Source organism: Linepithema humile, chromosome 4 (assembly GCF_040581485.1).
Source record: "Linepithema humile isolate Giens D197 chromosome 4, Lhum_UNIL_v1.0, whole genome shotgun sequence".
Taxonomy (NCBI): Eukaryota; Metazoa; Arthropoda; class Insecta; order Hymenoptera; family Formicidae; genus Linepithema; species Linepithema humile.
In genome coordinates, this window is record NC_090131.1 from 14,949,614 (window position 1) to 14,972,297 (window position 22,684).

Consider the following 22,684-nt stretch of genomic DNA (forward strand, 5'->3'; position numbering starts at 1 on the left):
GAAATCTATTTTCGAGTTATCTTGCAACGACACATCCTTGCGATTCACAATTTTCTTTCGACGCCTGAATTTTTATAAATGTACACACATTTGCACTAACATTCACTGCTTCGATAACAACAGAATTTCTAATTATTTGATGTCTACATCATTCTGTGATAGTTTACAGTTGCACGGTATTATACAGAGTTAATAGCATCGTAGTACTTAGGATTGTTCAATTAATCCAGTATGCGACCCCTACGAAGGAAAAAGTAGTACTGAACTGTCTCCATGCTACCAAGCATTCACTCTCTCACTGGCTGGGGATCCCAACTGATTGTACACGCGTGTACTAGAGAAGGGATGTATGAGTCTACTGACGGTTTTCTTTATTCATTAGTTAATGTAAAACGCAATAAACGGGTACAGAAAGTTTCTTGCATGTAATTTTAATGCAATTCAGTACCGTCGAGTTATTTTTTATTAATTCAAACTATATATAATATTCTTCGCTCTTATATTATTCAATAATAATTTGTATAAAAGAGTTAAAACTCTACATTTTTTAGAGAGTTTTTTTTTGTAAAGTTTAGTACCAAATTGATCCCAATCAAAAATTCTTCAAGAGGTATGGATATATTTTTCCTTATATGGCCCCATTGTTTAGTGATACTATTATTAGTCTCTTTAATCGGAATATTCGTAAATAATGATATCACGTCTAATGAAGCTACGCAAGTGTCAGTGTCTATTGTCTTACCATTCAATTTCTTAACTAGTTCGAAACTATTTTTAATGCAGCTTTGTGGATGTTGGAGGCTTTGTTGAAGGATTTTATGTGTGTAAAAATCTTGCAAATGTATATAACGGACTGTTCAATAAAGAGACGATGAATAGTTTAACATTTTAACATGATGACTTCTAAATTCAATGTGATTTATTTCAAGATATAGATTATATATTTTTTCGCAACGTTGATTTATCTCGACAGACTATAAATTTTAATTTAATTTATTTATACAAGGTGATACGTAAAAGATGATGGCATACGGATCTCGAATAAATATTATTAACCTTAATTTGGTAGATACTGCTAATACAGTTGAAACTAAAAGACAATTTAAAAAATTTTAACATATTGATATTAAAAGGTAATGAGGTGCAACCCAGACACATTATTGTATTATAACGTAAATTGAAATCATCATAATAGCGTGCGGAAATAAACCTGCGGAAATAAACCCTATAATTATTATACATTGAAGAAGGCTAAATCCGATAACCGAAACGTCTGTATTTTTTGTATAAAGAATTAAACTATTGGGCGAACGTAATCCTGCTCTAGCTTTCTCAGCCCTTTTATACAAATTATTATTTTTTATTGTCTTTTTTTTTAATGTAAAAATACTTACCTGAGAAATAATTGTAGCAATAATATATATTATAAAATTATGCACTATTATATAATATAAAGATAGTTCTTAATAATATTCTATAATACTTTTTTTATATATATTTTATGCAGAGATACATCGTTGTTTTATGAAAAGATATATTACATATATCGTGTTCTAACTTCTCACTTTACTGAATTAATAATTTGAATTTTTTCGTATTTGTATTATTTCTAAATTTAGATTAAGTGGATATCTCAAAGAGATTCATTATATTAGTATAAATCACAGTGAATACCCATAAAATATACACAGGAAAGATAAAGAGAATTCTCAAGGTTTATGATATTGCATTTCCGGTATACATATACATACACATGTATGTATAGTGTGGTATTCATAGCATTTCATGCGTAATTATTACTATTGAATATATAAACACAGACATATATGATAGATAAATAATCTCTATAGTTTTATATCATATTTTAATATTTTTTTTTTATTAAAAACTTTTTTTATTTTATTATACATATTCTATAACCTTGTACGCGATCAATTATTACACAATAAAAATAACAATTGTACAATTCTAAATTTATATAAATGAATTCAGTTATTTATCAATCAATGATTTGTCTATATTTATCTAATATTCATCATTTTATTCCATTACACGTTATTCATATAAAAAATTGCAATTAATTGTATGTTACTTTTTTAAGAAACATAATAATTGCTCATAATTATTTGAATATCAAATCAGAATGTTATATCTGATTATTGGTTCCGAACATCTGGCAGCATACAGAAATGTGTGCTGCACATGTGTGACTCATTATAATTAGCACATATTGTTTTGCATTTTTTTACTCACATTATAAAAACAAATTAATACATATGTTTCGAAATATTGATTATATTATAAAATATATTTTGACTTATTTTATGTGTGTGCTTTATAATTATGTAACGCATAAATATTATAATACTGATATTAATAGAAGAATAATTTCTATTTACTTTAAATTATAATATTGAATAAAATATTTTTATTATTGCAATTTGTCGTTTGCTAAACACTGAACCAATTATTACAGTAAAAGTATAATAAAAGTGTTTTTAAAGCTGCTTCAAGAATGAGTAATAATGATATTCATAGAACCGCAAGTATACAGGCTAACCGTTGAACATAACGTTACGGAGAAATTTAATTAACTTTACTTGACCTTGTAAAAATCCACCTACGCATGTGACAGACAGTGATAATAGACAGTGATGTACTTAAATATGTGCAGTAGAAGTCCATAGTGTTTTATGAATTATATTGTTACTTCTCGGAAGGCAATAATTGAGATAAAACTAATATCATCTACACATTATTGTCAAAATTGTATTGACTTTATTTTAATAATAGTGAAAATAATTATGAGTCTATTTTGTCTCTTTTTTAAATTGCAAAAGAATATAGAATTAAAAAATATTACGATAACACTTACTCAACACTACATTGATGTAGCAGCAATATTCGCTTTGATTTCTTTGGCATGTGCTGAATATCGTCGTGATTTTGTTCTTCGCCATTCTTGGCGCGTCCCCAAAATATCCAAGAAAGCATTTGACGAATGAAGTCTAATGCTGAATAAGAAAAGTTTTTGACCACAATGTTTTGCGGTATTTCGCACAAGCACTTATAACACCGAAGCGCGTTGAAATATGTGAGGGAATCGATCTTGTGCTGCGCGCAAACATATGCTTACTGACGGCGTCAAAGCCTCGCGTTATTAAGGAAATAAAATTCACCGTAATTGCACGGGAGATGCGCGTCAGTACATAGAAATAAAATCGCGGATGTACTGAAAGCATTAATGACAGTTGTAATAAAAAACACGACAATTAAACACAGTTACGTATAACATAGACAATATGAATAGTTTTCGATAAATCGCTTGATACTGAAAATAGAAATATTTTGTGTCACATAATATTGTGATATTTTAATACATACTAATAAACTTTTAATATATATACCACTACATTAATTAATTAATAAATGTTTAATCTCACAGGAAAAAGTTTTCTCTTATAATCTGCTATGTATCGCCTTTTTAACTCCTTCTCATTAAACTGTATCTATATCTTTTTTTTCCTGTTTTACCTGGTACAGAATTTTTATTACGATCCCCTTAGTTGATGGAAGTTCTAAACTTTGTTTGGTTTTCATCTAAATTACGCTGCAGCCGCTCGTTATAAAGTTTTACAACTTATGAAAACGGCTGTAGCAGATGAATTTTATTTTTATATTTAGATACAGTTATATAGTGAATAAAATTGAAATTTTGCTGTTATGTAAATGTGCTAAGAAGAATAGAAATGTCTGCATATTGATGGACTTATTAATTTATATAATTTTTTGCATGAATATGATAAAATAAGTGATATAAACATCTTGTATTTAAATTAATGATTGAGAATTCCATTTTTAACAATTTACAAACTTTATTTGCATTTTGGATTAGCATTTGTATAAAGATCGAAATAGCTAATTTACTACATTTACATTTCTAAATATTCCTAGAACGAAGAATTCCATCATTATCATTCTCTTACGCAATTCTCCGTAAAATGGCGCATAATTTTCATTCGCGTAATGAAACGTTAACTGCTACATCATTAAAAACGAGCGCACGCTTACCGCCTTTCTTGCCCGATGACGCTATCATCTGTCCGAAATTATCTCCTTCACGCTTAAGGAGCTCGGCCCATCCAGCGCTCTCCAGATACATCCGGTATATATCCTTGCCGTTCGCGTTTTCACCCTCGTTTTCAGCGGATTCCGGGCGGAAAGCTCGGCCGACCGGATTCACGGGGGTGGATTGAGACATGCCGGGGTGTGGCCGGGCCCAGGGATTAACCCCCGCTGACAGCCAATCATATCCGAGACAGCCCCACCAGGTGGATGACTGCGAAACCCGGCTGAAACTGTCGCGCTCCCTCGCCATCCCCCGCAACAACCCCCACCGCTAATTGCCTTGGCTTTAATATCGCATGTGGAATGAAAGCCAGAGGAGGAAGTGGAGGAAGAGGAGGACGGAGGGGCAAGGGGAACCAAGGCGGCGAAGAGGGAGCGGGGAGGACGGTAACGCCGGTTGTAAGGCAACAGAATGCTGTAGAGTCCAGGAAGGGAGAGACTGCTTTGTATGTGTCGATCGCAATACCTACGTTCCTGGGCTGTCCGGAGTGGAGGAAGAGGAGAGATGGTGCGTATGAGACTATGCGTTCTCGAATTTTACACGCGCGCCCGCGCGTATGTAGCGGCAGCTAGCGGCACCATTAAGCTATAGATCATCCCCGATACGGATTCAATTTGGAAACAATAGATAGTACGGTTACTATTTACCGTCGAAATTGATATTTAGTTGGTTAATGATCTTCCGCATTGAGACCGACAAATATCGATGAATTGAATTATCGAGTTTTCGCAATTGATAGATTTGTCCAGTCGATCGATGAGTGACGATGTGAGGACTTCATGGACGGCGAGAGTCAATTCTAGTCATTGTAATCGGCACAGATTGACATTTCCGGATGTACAGTTTAATTTTCGCTAACAAAATGTAAAATGTAAATGCATTTCTTACTTTCATTTATGATACAGTGTTAAACTACATTGACGCGCCAGTTAATGCTATGTTAATTGAATTCTTCGATAATTCTTATTTTAATATTTTGTGAATTGAGAAATGCGGATAAAAAACATTCCCGTTGATCGGATTGTCTATTCAAGCGTTTTGTCGGTCTGTACATTGAACTAAATTCGCTGAGGCGAATAGAAGTCTCGCTGGATCGTCTTTGTCTTATATATTGGCTCGTAAGGGTGGCTCTTATAAAGCGGAGCAATTATCCGGGTAAAATACTCCACGAAATTTCCGTGATAAATTTCAGGCCGTAATAAGGGTGAGTCGCAAGTCATTTGGGCGGCGATCAAGAGGGTGGGTATCGGGCTTCAATAGAAATTCTTTCGGACTCCCTACGGCGCGGGCCACCATTTAATTTATACATTTGTCGCCAATTTCATTTGAAATTGGCGACCCTGCTTCTCCTTCCCTTCGAGGATCTTCTTATCCAAAAGTTAATAATTACCAAACTAGGGAATGACGTGAAAGTAAAACAATGAAGAAATTCATCCGATGTATACTTTCTTTTTTGTAAATTCTATATATATATACGATTTTTATCTTTAACAAAAGATTGAAATCTTTTGTTTTATAAGTTAAAGATTTAAGTCTAACCAAGTTAAAGATTGGCGATATAATTATTGGCAAAAGTTCATAGCAAAGTTTGCATAATAAGAAATATACGATGCAATTACGAACTGGTTTGTGAAATAGTTTGAGAATAGCTTAAGTAAATTTGGAATTTATAGCTCAATCTTAACTTCATAATGGCTCTTCAAGCATAAAACTTTTATCAAGGATGTAATTTCACGCGCACGCCTACTTTGTGAAAGAGAGAACACGTGAATTTATTAATGACATGCATTATGCACTTATTAATTGCAAACAGAATTGCATATTTTTGTATGCGACGAAATCATTTTCATCTTTTTAGAATGTAATAATGAATATTTATACATTAATCAGCTTTAAAAAATATAATCAATACGAAATTTCTTTTGATTAAATTAATTATTCTTCGGTTGCAAATAAAGTATGTATTATTAAGATGGAATGCCATCATATCAACGAAAAGATAAGACCGTGCGTGCAGGAAGTCAATATGACGTAAAGACCTCGTTGTAATTAAGCTCTTGGCTTTGAGTTTAACCTCCTTAGAGGTTTTCCAAGGTACTGAAATTCCCGCATACCCGTCAACGTCTAATGAGGGGATTGTGGATGAAGTTTCAGATTGGCACGAGGCAATTAAGGAGGACCTATTTACCTCGACATCTTTAGAATATGTTAATAACTACGGTTACCTTTTCACAGCTGCGTCAGTCTTAATTTAATGATACAAAAACTATATATAAATCTGTACGTGTTTTAAAATTTTTTCCTTAATGCATTAAAACTGTACTTTTATTTTACACTGGTATTTTAAAATTTAAATAGAATTTCTCTGACTTTTTTCCAGAATATATTGAAATCTTGATATTACGTTATATAATTTTTATCAATTATTATCAAAACATACGAAAAATGTGAAGACATTGCAGTTTATTTTCGTTGCATGCAGTAGATGTGTCTTTTTGCGATAATTTTGTCAGTGTATATTCTCAAAGTCTTTCCCTTGTAATAATTTTCTATAACTAATTTATGTTCATTATAATATTAGCATCCCCATGTAATTAGCTTAAGAATTCCACGAGTCAGCGCGAAATTTCGCAAGATAAATTGCGCGAAATTCCTCCCAATAATCCATAGCTGGTGAACTCTTCGATGCTGAAGACTATCTCAATCCAAGACGAGATAAGAAAGATCATCCGAACAAAATTAAACTACCTCATCATCATTAGGACCTAATTACCGGAAGATCTTAGACGCCGGATGACACCGTTGACGAGCGGTCGAAGCAAGCAAGGCGCTAACTACGGTCACGCACGCGCTCATCTTCGCCTCTACTGGTACGCCTTCTGGGAAGCCTGGTAGTGTCGGTATGAGCATCTTCAAGTAAGCTGCGTCGGTCTAGGCGAAAGCTTATTAATGGGTGCCTGCGAGGGACGAGGAAGAGTGCTCGCGGGACGGTGATGAGGAAGAACGGGTTGCGAGCCAGCGACGGCGGATGCTGGCTGGATCTCGCTCGAGGTGGAGGGTAGAAAAAAGTAACAGACTCCCCGCAAATAACCCCCACGGTGCTCGCGATAGGCGTGTCCTAACGATGGGGTGATGGCAGGATCCGGCCAACCAGGATCCAGCGACGACGAGCGCCCCAGCCTTCGCTCGTCGAATGAAAAAATATTGACCGTACGAAGGGGGGTATCCTGCGGTCCATTTGGGGGTTGTGGAGGTGAAACATAACGGTCGACTGATTGTTAGGGGTGGCGGGGGGTTAGGAGGGTTACGAGGCGGCGGGTGAATACCCTCCTCGTCACGTACGGGATCATTAGCTGGATATCCTTGGTCCCGTTGGCCAACCCTATCCGATAGCGGTGATCCTCGTGCTTGACATCATTATCCTTGGATGCTCCGAAGCGCCAACGCGATCCGACCATACCTCGTCGCAGGCGCCTTCGTACTTCGGTCTTCCGACACTGCTGCGTTTTCTTCTCGCTTTTTCGCCTCTTCCACGCATCCATCTTCGTCTTGTTCGTATTTGTCCATCAACTGTTCGGCACGTCGGGCGACGCACAGTTAATCGTTATACAGTGAATCTGTCTCGAAGAATCTGCGAGAATCGTGACAGTGCACGAATTGTTGCTCACTGCGAGATAATAATTGCGCGAAAATGGACGTGATTGTGATGGTGATCTAATGACTCTGGTTTTCGTCGCTGTGCGTTACGAGTGGATGGTAATTCAACATTACAAAAGAAATGACATAATCTGTTCAATGACAAGCACGTGATCACTTTTGATAATGACAAATAGATTTGTCGAATATGGCGAAAAAGAAAAACTGATTGGATATATTTAACCATTTGGTTGTCATTTTTGCGAGAAAAATTTGTGATAAGTGTTTGTGTGAAAATATATCATCGTATTCTAGACAAATTTTTGTTGCATTTCTCCGTCAAATTGAATTTGTTCTCTTAGAAGATATAAACTAATACGTCGTACAAGATAATAAAATAATTTGATGCTCGGTCAATCGTTTTGCGACGGCCGAATGTTTGGACACTATCATCCGTAATAATATCGTGAATCTAATATTGAGGAAAATAATAATTCAAGAATTGCGATGGAGACGAATGATCCGACGGGCAGATTAGCGACGGAAGATTTATCGGATTGCGTAAGCGATAGCAGCCATTCGGAATCTCAATTAAGAGCTTTTCAAAGTTATGAGCGCATTAAAGAGCTAAATTTATCAATTGATAAAACCAAAGAAGACGTATCGACGGAGCCGAAAGATTTCCACATTAGCCTCGAAAGCGGCGGCAGAACGGCTCTTCGATTTGATGAGTTTACGTGCGAAAATTCGGCAAGAAATCTGACTATGACGCTGAACAAGACCAAGGATTTCAGTTATTCCGCCAATAATTTGAATGAAATCAGCTATCCGCTGGATAGACCAAACGAGAACGAGGAATCAGCAGACGTCACGACGGCGCTTTGCAGATCTAAAAACTCCACCGCCAAGAATGTGCTGTTTAATCTGCGTGAGACCAAACAAAGGAGCCCTCACGCGTCGTTATCCTCCTTGGACAGGTATAGCAAGGACCTCAACTTTGTGGTGGAGAAGGAAATGAAAGACTTTGGCTTGCTCAAGAATTACGGTCTCGATCGCATGAAGGAGTTCAATTTTTCTTTAGACAGAATGAGAGACAGCCACATTAGCAGCTTGGCTCTCGAGAGACTGCGCGGCGGCGCGGGTCTGCTGGAAAATCCGAACATGCTGGAGCATAAGGAATTTAGGAATTTGCAAGTGCAACCGAGGAATCCTGATCTCGAAGCCATTGCCCTGGAGCGTATGAGACGTTCGCATCTGCTAGGCACAGAACTATCCGCGCAAAACTTGTCAACGCAAGTGCCACATTCACACTCGATCACCCACATGCAACACTCTCAGCAACAACAGCAGCAGCAAGCGAAATCATTCACTATCGACGCGATTCTAGGCCTGAGAAATAATCAGCGGGAGAAGCGAAGTCAACAGCAACAGTACAGAAAGCACCAGGGTATTTATAATAAATTTAGTTCGTCTTTCGGCTGTTTTTGAATGCATTCTTTCTGTTTAATACAAAAGAACATAATTTATGCAAGAAACTGATAATTTTAATTAGTTTACTACTTGTCTAATTACTTATATAATGTCAAAATAATATATTTTCTAAAATTTGTTTAATTTTCTTTGTAGCACATATTGAATTGTTACACAAAATTATTTATTTAATATAAAAAAATATCGTTTATAGTCATAATAAATATTTTAAATATGTAAGTAATCAAGAAAAAAGAAATGGTTTATGAATCTCGCGTTAAGTAAAACGATTATTAAGTAATTTTTTGTATTAAAATTATTCATTTATCAAAATTAGAATCGCAATTATTACAAAAAATTTATAATCAAAATTTTTAAAAATTGATTTCAAAAACACGAATGCATATAAAATTTTATTTTTAACGAGTCACCTTATATGATGTATTATTCAGTTAAATAAAAAACAATCAAAATGCTTTTATATATCATAAATTATATACTTCTGTGTGAAATCTGTAACTGACTTCAGATAAATTTTAGTTTTTATTGGAATGTGTCAAACATCTAAATTTTTAACGTTAAAGTAATGGTATTCAGAATTTTAATTCTCTATATTTAAGGTACCATATACTTTTCGCTATTTCTGCCAGCTTTTCAATATATCAATATATTTTAACGTATACAGAAAATTTAACCTCATCACAAAGTAGTAAATTTGTTATATTTCTTGCATACATCTTTATGTTTCAAAAAAGTTTCTGTAGGATTTTATCCAATTTTCCATTTTAACGACTGTAATTAAATCTCCCTGATCCATCATTGTCCTTTACGTTAATTCGCCATTTATACAGGTCAGGAAGGCTCGACGAAGAACGGTAGTTCGACTTCCGCTTCTACTGGAGGCGGCAAAGTAAAAAGAGTGCGGACAATTTTCACGGCGGAACAATTGGAGCGTCTGGAGGGCGAATTTGCACGTCAGCAATACATGGTGGGCCCTGAAAGACTGTACCTGGCTCATGCACTTCGGTTGACTGAGGCTCAAGTCAAGGTCTGGTTCCAAAATCGTCGCATCAAGTGGCGAAAGCTACATCACGAGCAACAAAGTCAGAGGGTGCACGAGTTTCAACACTCGTTGAGCTCGTCGTTGGAGCACGAAGATAGCAACGAGGCCGACAAATGGTGAAACCGGAATTTCCGATCTATGCGTTCCTCGATCGTGACTGTCACTTTGCTTTTTTCTCCTTAACTACGCAACCCCTTTCCTTTCGCTATACTAGGAAGCCGAGAAGTCGTTCTACACGCCGATGTAGTTGTGAACAAAATTTCTAACGTGCACTTATCGGTCTCTTGAAGAAGTATTGTTTCCGATAACTTCTTACAAAGTGTCCACGCATCTTTCTTCCTCCACTCTCATTCCTGTGCTAACTGTCTTGTTAGTCCTTGATATTATATGTATCACGAGACTTCCGAGTATTCTTTGAAAAAATTATACATGGATTGAGAATAATAACGAAGAATTATGTATTGAAAAAAATTACGATCCTTATTATGTCAAAGTGGGTTTTTTTATTTTTTAAACAATTTTTTTCATATATTAGAATTTAAAATCGTAAAGAAAAGCCAATACGTTTAATAGAACATTTTAATTTTATCGTGTTTTCAAAGAATCGTAAGGAATCGTAAAATTAAGTGCAAGCTATACTTGAACCGAATTTAAACATTTCAATGGACGTATTAAACAATAATAAAAAAATTGTGCCAAAGATAGTGTAAATAGAGAAATATTACAAACAATAAGAAACAAAATTTGATGAAGGTGGAGTGCAAAGTATGAGAATTGAGACATTGAAAAGATTCTACGCCACTTTTGATGACATTTAAATATCTACGCAAGCCTTTTGACAAGAATGGAGCAAACTGGAAAAAATAAGACAAAATATACTTCACAACACACATCTACGTGGTCTAATAAACAAACCACTGATGCTAGAGTTCCATCTGATGCGTATTGGAAATATAATCACAGGAACGATCAAGATACCACTGATAAAAATATTAGGTAATTAAACGCAAATAAAACGCATACCATAACTTTTTAATTAGAAATAATTTTCTAATTTAAAAAATTTATTTTTTACTAGTTTAATTCTGCCAAACTATCAATTAATATATAAGTGAAAATTTTTTCAATCAAAAAATTATTTAGTATACATTTTTATATACGTGAATGATACTTTCAATCAAAAATTGTTTGCATCATATTTGTACAATCGAAAATTCGGTATTTAGTTTCATATAAAAATATTAATTTCACATAATTAATTTTTTTGATGGAAATATTTGATGTGAGTGATTCAAAGTAGTTTTACGATTTTTAGACGCCATAAAAGTCCTATGCCAGAACAAGCAGTGAATTATTATACCTCCGGAAATTCTTATAAGACTCTTAAACATCATACTTATCCATATTCGACACATCTGAAAAATTCTCCTGCTCTTCAAACGGAGTTACCACATCGATATCAACAAACTACTACAAGATCTGGTAAAAACAAAGATTATACTAAAAATGTTCCTGGCGTAAACAAAGATCGGTATAAAAATCAGCAAGAAAATGACAACAATGTAGGATATGTCGATGAAGGACTAGGAAATGTTACGGAAGATAATTTAGAGGACGATGTTGAAGAAGAAGGTATAGCAATGTGAATGTTATTTAATCCATCTTTCTTTCCATTAAAGTCTATCGTATATTCTAAGAGAAATATTGACAGTTGCATCAGATATATATCGGAAAAATATAAAAAAGTAAAATGAACAAAAGATAAAGAACAATAGGAGGATTAATGTCGAAAGATACAATAATTTCCTACCTGATAACTATAAAAAAATGCTCTATTATTTATAAAATAATTACAGAAGACCAAAGTGTGATAAAAAGCACAAAATCCTTTTTTATACAACCATATTTAATCTATTAAAATCAAATATTACCATAGTAAATGAAAACGATCAAGAAAGGATCGGGGAATCTCTCAATAAAGAATACGATGAGCAAGAGGCAGATGATGAGATTGATGAAGAATCCGATGCGCCTGCCGAACCACACGCGATACAACGAAATGCAGCTAAAAAAGATGCATTGCTGCGAGCACAGCAACGATTGCGAATAATGAATCAGCAACAAGATCCGCATAGAATTCATTATTCTCCAAATTCTCAGCATCCGCCGAAATTGTATCAAGCTCATCCTTTAGCAACAAGGTTTGTAACATAAATACTTCATATACAAAAAATATCTTACTAAATCTTTGATCTGATAAGCGATAGCTAACTGTTTTGTAATCTGCCTTTAAATTAAAAATTTATATAAATATTTTTATAACATTTTTTGCTTTATTTTATTTTCTTAGTTCTTATTATTTCCTAATTTATGTTAGCTTAATCATACTATTGGACGGACAGTCCATTCAAAACTAATGAAGAACTAAACGGATTGCACGCGACAAAGTAGCATGAATCAGAAATCAGAGACATAAATGCACGTTAACCAGAATTAACGAGAACGCAATAATTAATCGGCTTTTTAATGATAAATTATCTGTATTATGCTTTTTGTTCGGTATTCTCTTTAATCATATGTATTCTATCATCAATACGTCAAATGTCTGCGAGATGCCCATGTGACTAGGTACTATCACAATATACCTGATCACGATATCCACGAGGCATTGTCAGAGGAAGATCTGTACACAACTCAAGTCCTGAAAAATCCTCCTCGAAGATTATCAGCGGGTTATCATCAAAATTGGATTCCGCAGAGGAGTTCAACCGATCGATATGACACAACAACTTCACCAATCCAGCTAAGTCGCCGGGCACGGACGAGGCCAGAAATGAAGTCCTTTATGGAGGCAGAATTTGCCGACAGGAGAAAGTGTAGCCGTTGTGGTAATGTCTCGATCAGAAAACCGTCAATTTCGAGAAGAAACAACTACAGATACCAGGATAATTCTAATTTCTCGGCTAAGGCGCATTTTGGTAAGCAAATCGCAATAAAATTAAAATGATTATATTTGTCGTTAATAAATGGCCAAAAAGTAATTTTTTTTAAATTTATTTACCTAATTAAATTTTATTTTGTTTTACTTATTCGATTTCATCGTCACATTTCACCGGAAATATTATTCAATAGCTGTAATAGCTTTAAATATTATTATTCTGTTTAGTCGACGATGCCGAGATTCTCGATCAATCCTGGTGCGGTCATTGTAAACCAAAACACCACTTTGAAGAAAATATGGGACCTTGTGAAATTCCATCACCGATTTTATACACGATGAAATCACGACGCTCCAGAGACACTAATATACCAACGCACGAAACATTGGAGGAAAAGCGTGTGATGGACGAGTTATCGCACGAATACGCACGACTACCAACTAGATACATTAAAGATACGCCAAACATTTTACGCGATAGGATCAGACATTCTGTACAGACAGCGCAGAGCCCACTAACCAGGATGTCCAATCGTTATGATCCTTAAACCATTCTTCTCAAAATTTGTCTTTTACAAACCCAAGAAAAAAAAATTGCAGACAATTTTGTGCAAACTTGCACAAATGCAAACTTCTTTCCTGGATAATTTTTCAAGAATATGATGTCTCCAGAAAATATTGAAATTTATTTTGTGTTCAACAAGAACAACAATTTTCAAAATAAAACCTTCGAATTATTTTTAAAAGTAATCTCCTGCATGTTATAATGTATATGTAGCATCGTCTGACTGCTAATTATTAAAAAAAAAATTATCATGAAATATCTTATTATGCTTTACGAAAAGGAAAAAGATATTTAAGAGCAAGGAGAAGGATTTATGTGCATTTTCTAAATGTGCTATTTCGAGACTATCTTTCACTGAATCGTAGTGTTAAATACATTAAACACCGAGGAGCCTGAGGAAAGATCCGTAGAAATAAAGTTATCGAGAATTGATATGATAAACATAACGAGAGATGCCATTGCACCTTGTAACAATCACAAAAATGCTACAATAATACCTTTTATCCACAGTCATTTCCCTTCTACCAGTTGTCCAACATATATTTTTGTAACTGTCTTTCGAATCGTGTAGATGTACTCTGTGTAGTATGATAAGAAAATTATGCCACAACGGCGCAAAAAGTTAGTTTCGCAATGTACATATAACTTTGAACTGAAGTTGATGTCGAAGTAATTTGAAGTCCTCTTTCTTCTTGTAATTTCGAAGAGGTGAATTTTACTTTACGTCTTTTGGCACTGGCGCACAAAATCAATTGTAAATACGTGATATTATTATATAATTGATTATATACGATAGACGTACGCGTACATGTTAAACGGAGAATAAACTCTCACTCTGTACATTGAACACAAATGGTCTGTTTATAATTGACCCCTGATTAATATCCATATTTAAATTAATATCCCAAATCCATATCAATTTGTCATAATTTTTTATATCATTATTTGGTAAAGTTACGATTGCTATTAGGTTTTTCATTTATATATAAAATGATTTATAACTTAAAGAATATCATTCAATTTAGTTCTATCATACAAAAAAAATTTAAAGCGGACAAATGTGAATTTCTTTAAATTTTTTGTGATTGCGACAAATAGATTGCTATTTTAAATTTTTCGAAAAATATGGTAAAAAGAATCACCATAATCTCTTACGCAAATTCTCAAACGATTTTTGCTCCGCTCGTGGTCAAAGTCGGAGGAGGGAGTGTAGCTTTTTATGAGGGCTACTAACCGGGCACAAAGGAAACAGCTCTGACTGAAGCTTTTGTTTAAATATTAATAACGTCCAGAAATTCTCTGTCGCGCTCACGCTGGAAGATTACGCTTTATTCACACAATTAAACTTAATATTCTTTTTACATCAGCGCACTAAAAGTTGATGTTATTTATTCTAACTTATTGTATTGAGGTAATTTAAATTTTCATAAAATAATTAAATATCTTGTTCATTTACATCTTGCTTAATAAGCAAATTATGCCTACAGAAAAATATGAATAAATATAAAATTTCTTTACGGTACGTATCATAAAATAAATATTATTACGAAATAAGTAAAAATTAAATTAACAATGTCATGACATTATCTTCTAATTTTTATCAAAGCTTAATAATTTACATAATTATTGATAAATACATTTTTTTATTTTTAATAATTTTGAAATATTAAGCAATTCTAAGAACTAAAACAATAATTTTACTTTGCTATGAAATATGTAAAAGACTATTAATGCACACATAAATTGCATCACACGTACTATTCTTCCATATAAAAATTTGACATGGATGATGGTTAGTAACTAATATTCGCTCGTTACGCGGGAGCCTCATTGTCGCCGTGATAAATTAGCATACGACCCACGTCAAAGCATCACAAAAAGCCCTTGATGCACAATCATGTAGACTTCGCCATCACGGAGAGATACGGAGAAAGATATCAATCAATTCGTAATATACCATTTCATCACAAATTTCATTTGTCCAAAATCAATTAATACGGTTATTACCATCATGAAATCCTCTTTATAATTAACATCATCATGTATACATTAAAAGTTATTATCGGTAAATCATAAATTGTTATTACAAATATAAATTAATCAAGCAATTTTATTTAAATTATTTTTTTGTTTTTCTAATTAAAATTGAATAAATTAAATATGAAAAATTGATGCAAAAAGTTAGTGTTGAGCTACAAAATCATCTTAAAATTTTTTTAAAGCTATTAAAGAAACGTAATAATTTTGTTCTCCATAATTATTGTGTACTGTGATTTAATGATAATATTACAAAATTTTTAATTCTGTAAGAATAATCATTTTTCTATTTTTTTTATATTTTTCTTATTCTTTTTTTCGTCTGCGAAGAAATTGATAATTTGCAAAATTCCTAGAAACCAGTGGATCGTCGTACAAAGAAGCTCATGCGTAGATAAAGCAACACGATGAGATCGAAATCGTCACGAGGCGAAAGGGAAGAACGAAGGCGAGATGAGCTTCGATATCTCGCGCTACAACCCTGTGCGAGATGTAAGCTCCGCCTATCCCTCGGTTACAACAGGACTTGCAAGAGCCCTGCAACCCCCACCTTTCGGTGGAGGGTATCCCAACCCCTGCTCCATCGTCGTTGGCATCCGCGGCATTCCAATTAGCTCGCGAATCAAAAGAGCCCCACTGCCTTTGTGGGGTCTCACCCTACCCCCAGTAAACTCGCTCGTTCTCTCTCTATCGCCCTATCTCGTTAACCACCTTCTCTCTGTCCGTCTATCTATCCGCCTTGCTATCTGCTTTATCGCACTTTCCATATATTTATCTTTCTGTCTAAATCACTACGCTCACATACGTGCAGTCCTCCGTGCAGTACTTTACATGTGGCGCGCGTGTTTCATTAGTCGCGCGCTTGCAACGTATTTTTTCCAGATATAAAATTACATCACCACATGATATTTAAATCATCTGACATTTAAATCATTGACAGTGAGATGTATTTACCTTGTGCATCGAGAAACATTTAATATTGTTGTAATACGAGATTAAACGCAATGTCAGAATACGATGCCGAAATGATACGCATTCGAGAAATAGAAAAATAAATTGCCATGTGGAAAATGAATGTGCACACAGATCTACAATAATGATCAGATATATTCAGCGAAATTTTTCAGATTACGTAATGGCTCTTTAGCTTTATCTTTTCTCCTTTATCAAATTATTATTTTCATCTCTTCTATGTGAAATGTAGACAAATAATAAAAGAAATCTCTTTCATACCGTCCTTTCGACCTTCATTGTGCACCTAGTCTCTCTTTTTATTTTGCATCTTTTTCCGTTTAAGACCTCCCTCTCTTTGCCTGTTACTACCTCACTGCTTATTTGTTGCTCTTTTTATCGTTCTCTCACCCTCACTGAATCGTTTTCTCCTTCTCTGCGTTATAGTCTGCGTCCTTCACCTGCGGGCGGGCTTTTTGCTGGAATAAAACCAAGCAACGGTAAAGAGCGGCCGTTACGAGAGGATGGAGGAAAATGGGACGGAGATGGGATTAACCGCAGTTTTAATCGTGAACCCTCTTCTTTGACGGACGAGATTCATATAAACGCATGAGCACTTTAGTGAAACGACCGAATTATATTGTTCGCCTTTAAAAGCTATGCAAATTTTTATAGGCGGTTTGAATATATAGTAATACGCTAATAATATATACCAATTATTTTTGTAAAATATAAAAACACGAAAGATAAATATCTCTGAACAATAATGTGCAAATGTATATGAAACAAAAATATTATTTATAATAACTGGAAAATTTCTGTATGTACTGAATAATGGATAAAATTTCAAAAAAAGCAAATTATATTTTTTCTAGATATGTACACGCTTGAATTTTATAACCTTTATATACTTCAATATCATCCATATGCCAGGGAAATACTAAATAAAAAAAATTTACGAGATTAAAACGGTGCTATTCCTAAAGATTCCAAAAACGCAATATTGTTGGAGTATATTTCAAGACATTCAGAAATATGACGAAGCAGATTTCAATATCCCGGCCGGCCGAATGACAAATTGGTATTGCAAAGCGACTCTCGACGTTTCCCTCGACCTTCCGCGTTTTTACTCAAACGGGCATCCATATACACCAGTCGCTCGGGGTAATTGAAATCGGAGGAAACCGCTCGTGGTGTTTCCCCCGACTCGGTCACGACGGAACGCAACACAAATTTTATTACGGCGCGCCTCTATCCACTTCGTTAGATACCACTTTGTTTATCATTCGTGGATATTAAAATTGTCGGTATGATGTGTACGTAGATGTGTATCCAGCATCGTTTCGCTATTTGCTCGCGTACCAATTCTCCAAATTTCCATATTTTTTCAACTTATTCTTTTCTCAAATATTTAATCTAACAATTATGATAATATTTGAATATTTCATTAGTCACAGTTAATTATAATAACGTTAAAATTAAAAATTCTGTATTGTTTTATACATAATTAAATATTCAAAATTTCTTTTTGAATGCCTTTATTTTTCTCTGAATCTGTTATAAAATATAAAATATGAAAGTTGAGATAAATATTAGTAATTTAAAAATATTTAATAAATGTTTAAATATAATTTAATACAAGGAACGATATTGTTTAAACGACAAATTTTTTATGTAAATATTACGTAAAATAATACTATTAACAGCAATAGTATAATGCGTTGAAAAAGATAAAGTGACGTGGAGACAGCAATCGTGCATAATGCAAGTTTCTAGGCAAGATCAAAGAGCATTCCACCGCTTGAAGCACGCAATCTTCACTTTATCCTACCGTTAGATTGATATCAAACGTACAATCTCCGGAATCTGCAATTTGCATGTGCAAATGCAAATCTATGCACTGATATTAACAACAAGTATGACTAAATGTAACATATTTTTGTCTATTCTTTATGTTAAATGTTATAAAAATTAGTTGTTACAAGTATGAATATTTCAAGTTAGGAATAATATTTTTAGCTCTCACTTTTAAGGAAAAAAAATAATTACAAACAGTTATTTTTATTGACGCAAAATAATAAAGAATAAGTAAACGCACATATAAATGTAAAAGTTAAATTAATAGAAAAAAATTGTTTTTAATTAACCTATTAATTAATTTAACGTATTTCTCTTAGCATATATCACATTATTACAATTAAGGGCCAAAGCGCTTTACAAAAGGGCTTAGAGGTTACAGAAATCTCGAACGTTTGTAGTGCGCTTCAGCATCCAATTAGCGTTGCGGACACGACGACGAGCGGTCGAGTATAATTTATTACGCGGCGAAACGACTGGTAGCAGAACTGATTGCAATATTCTTCCTAGATGCGGGTGTCTCGCATCGGCCAGTAGCATGAGCGATGCCCGCGTTATTAAGGGGCAAAAAGCGTGCAAATATTTTCATAACGATTAGCCGCGCCCTATCACCGCAAACATCTGTACGTCTACAATTACTACCAACCGTGCATCGCGACTTTCTATGATCTCATATTTGCATACGACGAATTTTAATAACGGTCACTTGTTTTAATAATCTTATCTCATTTGCATATCAACTAGTAGCAAATATAAACAATATTGAATACAATATACATAGTATTTCGTAGTATGTTGTATCGTTGCACTCAATCGCAGACGTTTAACAATTAAAAAATTGCACTAAATGACATTTTAATATAATTCTGACATGATTTATAATGATACCATAATAAGATGATAAAGTTGTTAAATAATTTTACGTAATATAAGCATGTCAAAATTATTTATATTTATGGATCTATAATTTCCTGATTTAAATATTGAAGCACGATAAAGATAAATGCTTTTATATACGCAGCTAAAGTGGTGCTTGTGTGTGTATTGAATTTTGTGCAGCTTTTATAGAAATTAAAACGTTCAATTGAATCTCTTCAAAAAAAATGATATAACATTTTACGAATATTCGACTGTTTGTGGCTAATTGGCTACAAATGGATGATTGATCCATACTTTTTGCGCATTGCGTTCTAAATGTTGCAAAAAAACACATTGTTATATTAAATAAAATAGCCTACACTATTTTTGAGTTTTAATTTTCTGTTTCATTATACAATAACATCAAATCAAATGATAAAGCAAATATAGTACAACTTAATATTGAAGACAATAAATGTAAAAATTTATTGCGCAAAATAATACCATTACACAATCAAATTTTATTAAAAAAATCAAAATGATTGAAATATTGAATATATATTGAACAAAATTGGAAAGAAGAAGAATTGCTTTCATCACAATGCCATAGATGAGTGCGAGTGCAAGTATAGTAAGTGTCTATAAATATTTGTAACTCATATCCGTGCGCGGCAAATAATCGTAATTTGGGGATACTGGGTATTTGGTTAAATGAGGGTTGTGTCATACGCGCGCGTTCGTAGCCGTCACTAATCATGACCACGAATATACATGCCATAAAAAGCATAACCGCTATGCAGGACGAACGACGGAAGGGGAACGTACGCCTGAGGGGCTGCGTACAGGTCGCATTCATAACATCAGACGGGGTAATAAAAGTCAGCACCCTGTCCCCGCCGCCCTTTCTACGCCGCCCTCGTTCTGCCTGGATACCCAGAAGAACGCGGGGGCGTGGAGATGCGTAGGTGAGCCAAAAAAGAGAAAAGAGGGAGGAATGTTGCGACTCGTATTGTTCGCGCAGACATGTAGCATATTCGTGAAACGCGTCGTTGCACATACATGTCTATGTATATACGCGATATTTGATATGTTCAGATTTATATGTTTACCAAGGAATTTCATAGAATTTAGTGACTTAAGAATCACTACTTTATTGGAATAAAACAAGATTATTTCTAATTATGCATTAAATAGATATACATAATATGTAAGAATATTTGTTACTATGAGTTTGTTAATTGTGTTTTTCGATTGCAAATTATTACAATTCAGATAAAGAAAGTATATTATTTTTATGCTTTTTCTATAATGTAATATAAATTATTTAAAAACTAAAAGTAAATCGTTGGAAACAATTGATTTTCAAAGAATCGAGGGACATGCTAACGCGACTAGTTGGAGAGACGATGTACGTATCGCCGACAGTCACTTTGCCCCAAATATAATCTCCCTGTTGTAAACCACTCCAGGGGCCACCCTTCCTAGTCGGGTCAAGTGTTTTCTCCCACTAACGCGGGAATCGTTCCGTGCATTTGAAGGGTGCTACCGAAAGAATCGCAACTATTTCATTTTGGGACAGATTAGACAGATTAGCGGACAAGGATGCACGACCAAGTGATATTTAGCGATGTCATCTGCGTCGCGACGCAGGGGTCAAAAAATATTATTTTTTGCCCCATGTGTAATTTCATGATAGGCGCGCAAACTATTCTCGCTTTCTACGTTAGTCATGTGTATAAAAATTAACGCAGTAAGATGAAAGAAATTATTTAAGACATTTATTTTGAAGGCGACATAAATTTAACTTTCAAATACTTATAAATTTTAATAAAACATGTATACAAAAAAAATTGATATTATATTAATTTTCGCAAAATTTTTTAAACGCTTAATTTTGCGTTCAAAAAATTATCATATAATAAATATCAATTGTATAAAAAATAATGTTAAAAATATATTTTTTTTATAAATTGCTTATTTTAATAATAACGAGTGAGTTATACGTTCTCTATTTCTCATGAATGCTCAAGGTAAAGGATTAACCTGTTGGTAAACTCGTATCGTCGAGAACACGAGTGCACAAAGGATTAGTTCGAAGCAAAGCTTCGTTTGCCATTCAAGGGACGTACGAATCTTTAATACTTGTATCACATGTTACTAATTACGTGGTGCTTTGAAGTCTTAATGCCTTCATCTTTGCGTAAGCTTCTACCAAAAAGGATTAAATCGTAAATCGGATTCCAGTGTTTAATCTATCGTTATATGAGTCTGCGGAAGTCAAAGTATTGATTAAAATAATTCTCAATTAATGAAGGTCCATCATGTACAAAGAATGAAACGTAATTTATTGTCTCAAATATCATCGAATGTATTAGACAAACAAAGTGAGATAATATTCTAATTATAAAAAATTATTAAAATTTTGTGTTAAATATAATATTATACTTACGCCACTTCTTTTATTTTCTCTAACGCTATCATGATAAAGATTGTAAAAAAATATACAAAAAAAATACTTGCAAATGTCATTACATTATAAATGGATTACATATAAATTGAATAAAAACTTATGATATATTTAACAGAAAAATAAAACAATTAGTTAAAATAAATATTACAAGCTAAGATATTTCATAATTATTTGCAGTAATCTTTAAAATATGAGCTATTACATAATATATCTATTATTAGGAGAAAATAAACATTACTATTCTAGAGAGGAAAACTTATTTAAATATTTATATTTATTATAATACATATAATAGTTTCTGAGCATATATTGTTATATAATTTATTTCAGCGTATACTGTATAGACATTTCATTATAAATTTAATTAAAAATGAGCATTTTATTTAGAGCTTTTAATGAGAAGACTGAATTCGACATTACCTTAAGCTGAGAATGAAATGATATGTTTTCAGTCAAACTTCGACACTTTTAGTCTTCAAGATTGATCACTGACAAAATAGAAATCATTATTATCATTAATCGCTAATTTTATATTTTGTTCTTTGGTCATGTCACGTCCCGGCGCGGTGGCGGTGATACTGTTACGTCTGGTCACTATACTAGCGTAGAGAATTCTGTAATATCGACTATTAGCGCGAAATTTGAAATGCCTCCTTATTTTTTAATCACTCCGCATTCACCGGGTTTACTAAGGATACAGGAGGTAATGA

The 22,684-nt window shown here is 33.8% G+C and overlaps 1 protein-coding gene across 8 annotated transcripts; it reads left to right on the plus strand.

Moving 5' to 3' along the window:
* Positions 1–7,384: 7,384 nt before the first annotated feature.
* LOC105670466 (uncharacterized) lies at positions 7,385–14,096 on the plus strand. Of its 8 annotated transcripts, none has more exons than XM_067353241.1 (6): positions 10,275–10,414; positions 11,052–11,294; positions 11,614–11,930; positions 12,235–12,499; positions 12,927–13,276; positions 13,465–14,096. In XM_067353241.1, exons 2-6 carry the CDS (start codon positions 11,143–11,145, stop codon positions 13,782–13,784), a joined length of 1,404 nt encoding a protein of 467 aa, XP_067209342.1. In that variant the 5' UTR covers positions 10,275–10,414; positions 11,052–11,142; the 3' UTR covers positions 13,785–14,096. The 8 variants fall into 8 exon arrangements, 6 of the variants coding, with proteins under 6 accessions (XP_067209344.1, XP_067209343.1, XP_067209342.1 ...); XM_067353239.1 differs by lacking the exon at positions 10,275–10,414 and adding an exon at positions 10,415–10,791 and having other exon boundaries at positions 10,901–11,294; XM_012363997.2 differs by lacking the exon at positions 10,275–10,414 and adding an exon at positions 10,415–10,791.
* Positions 14,097–22,684: the final 8,588 nt, after the last annotated feature.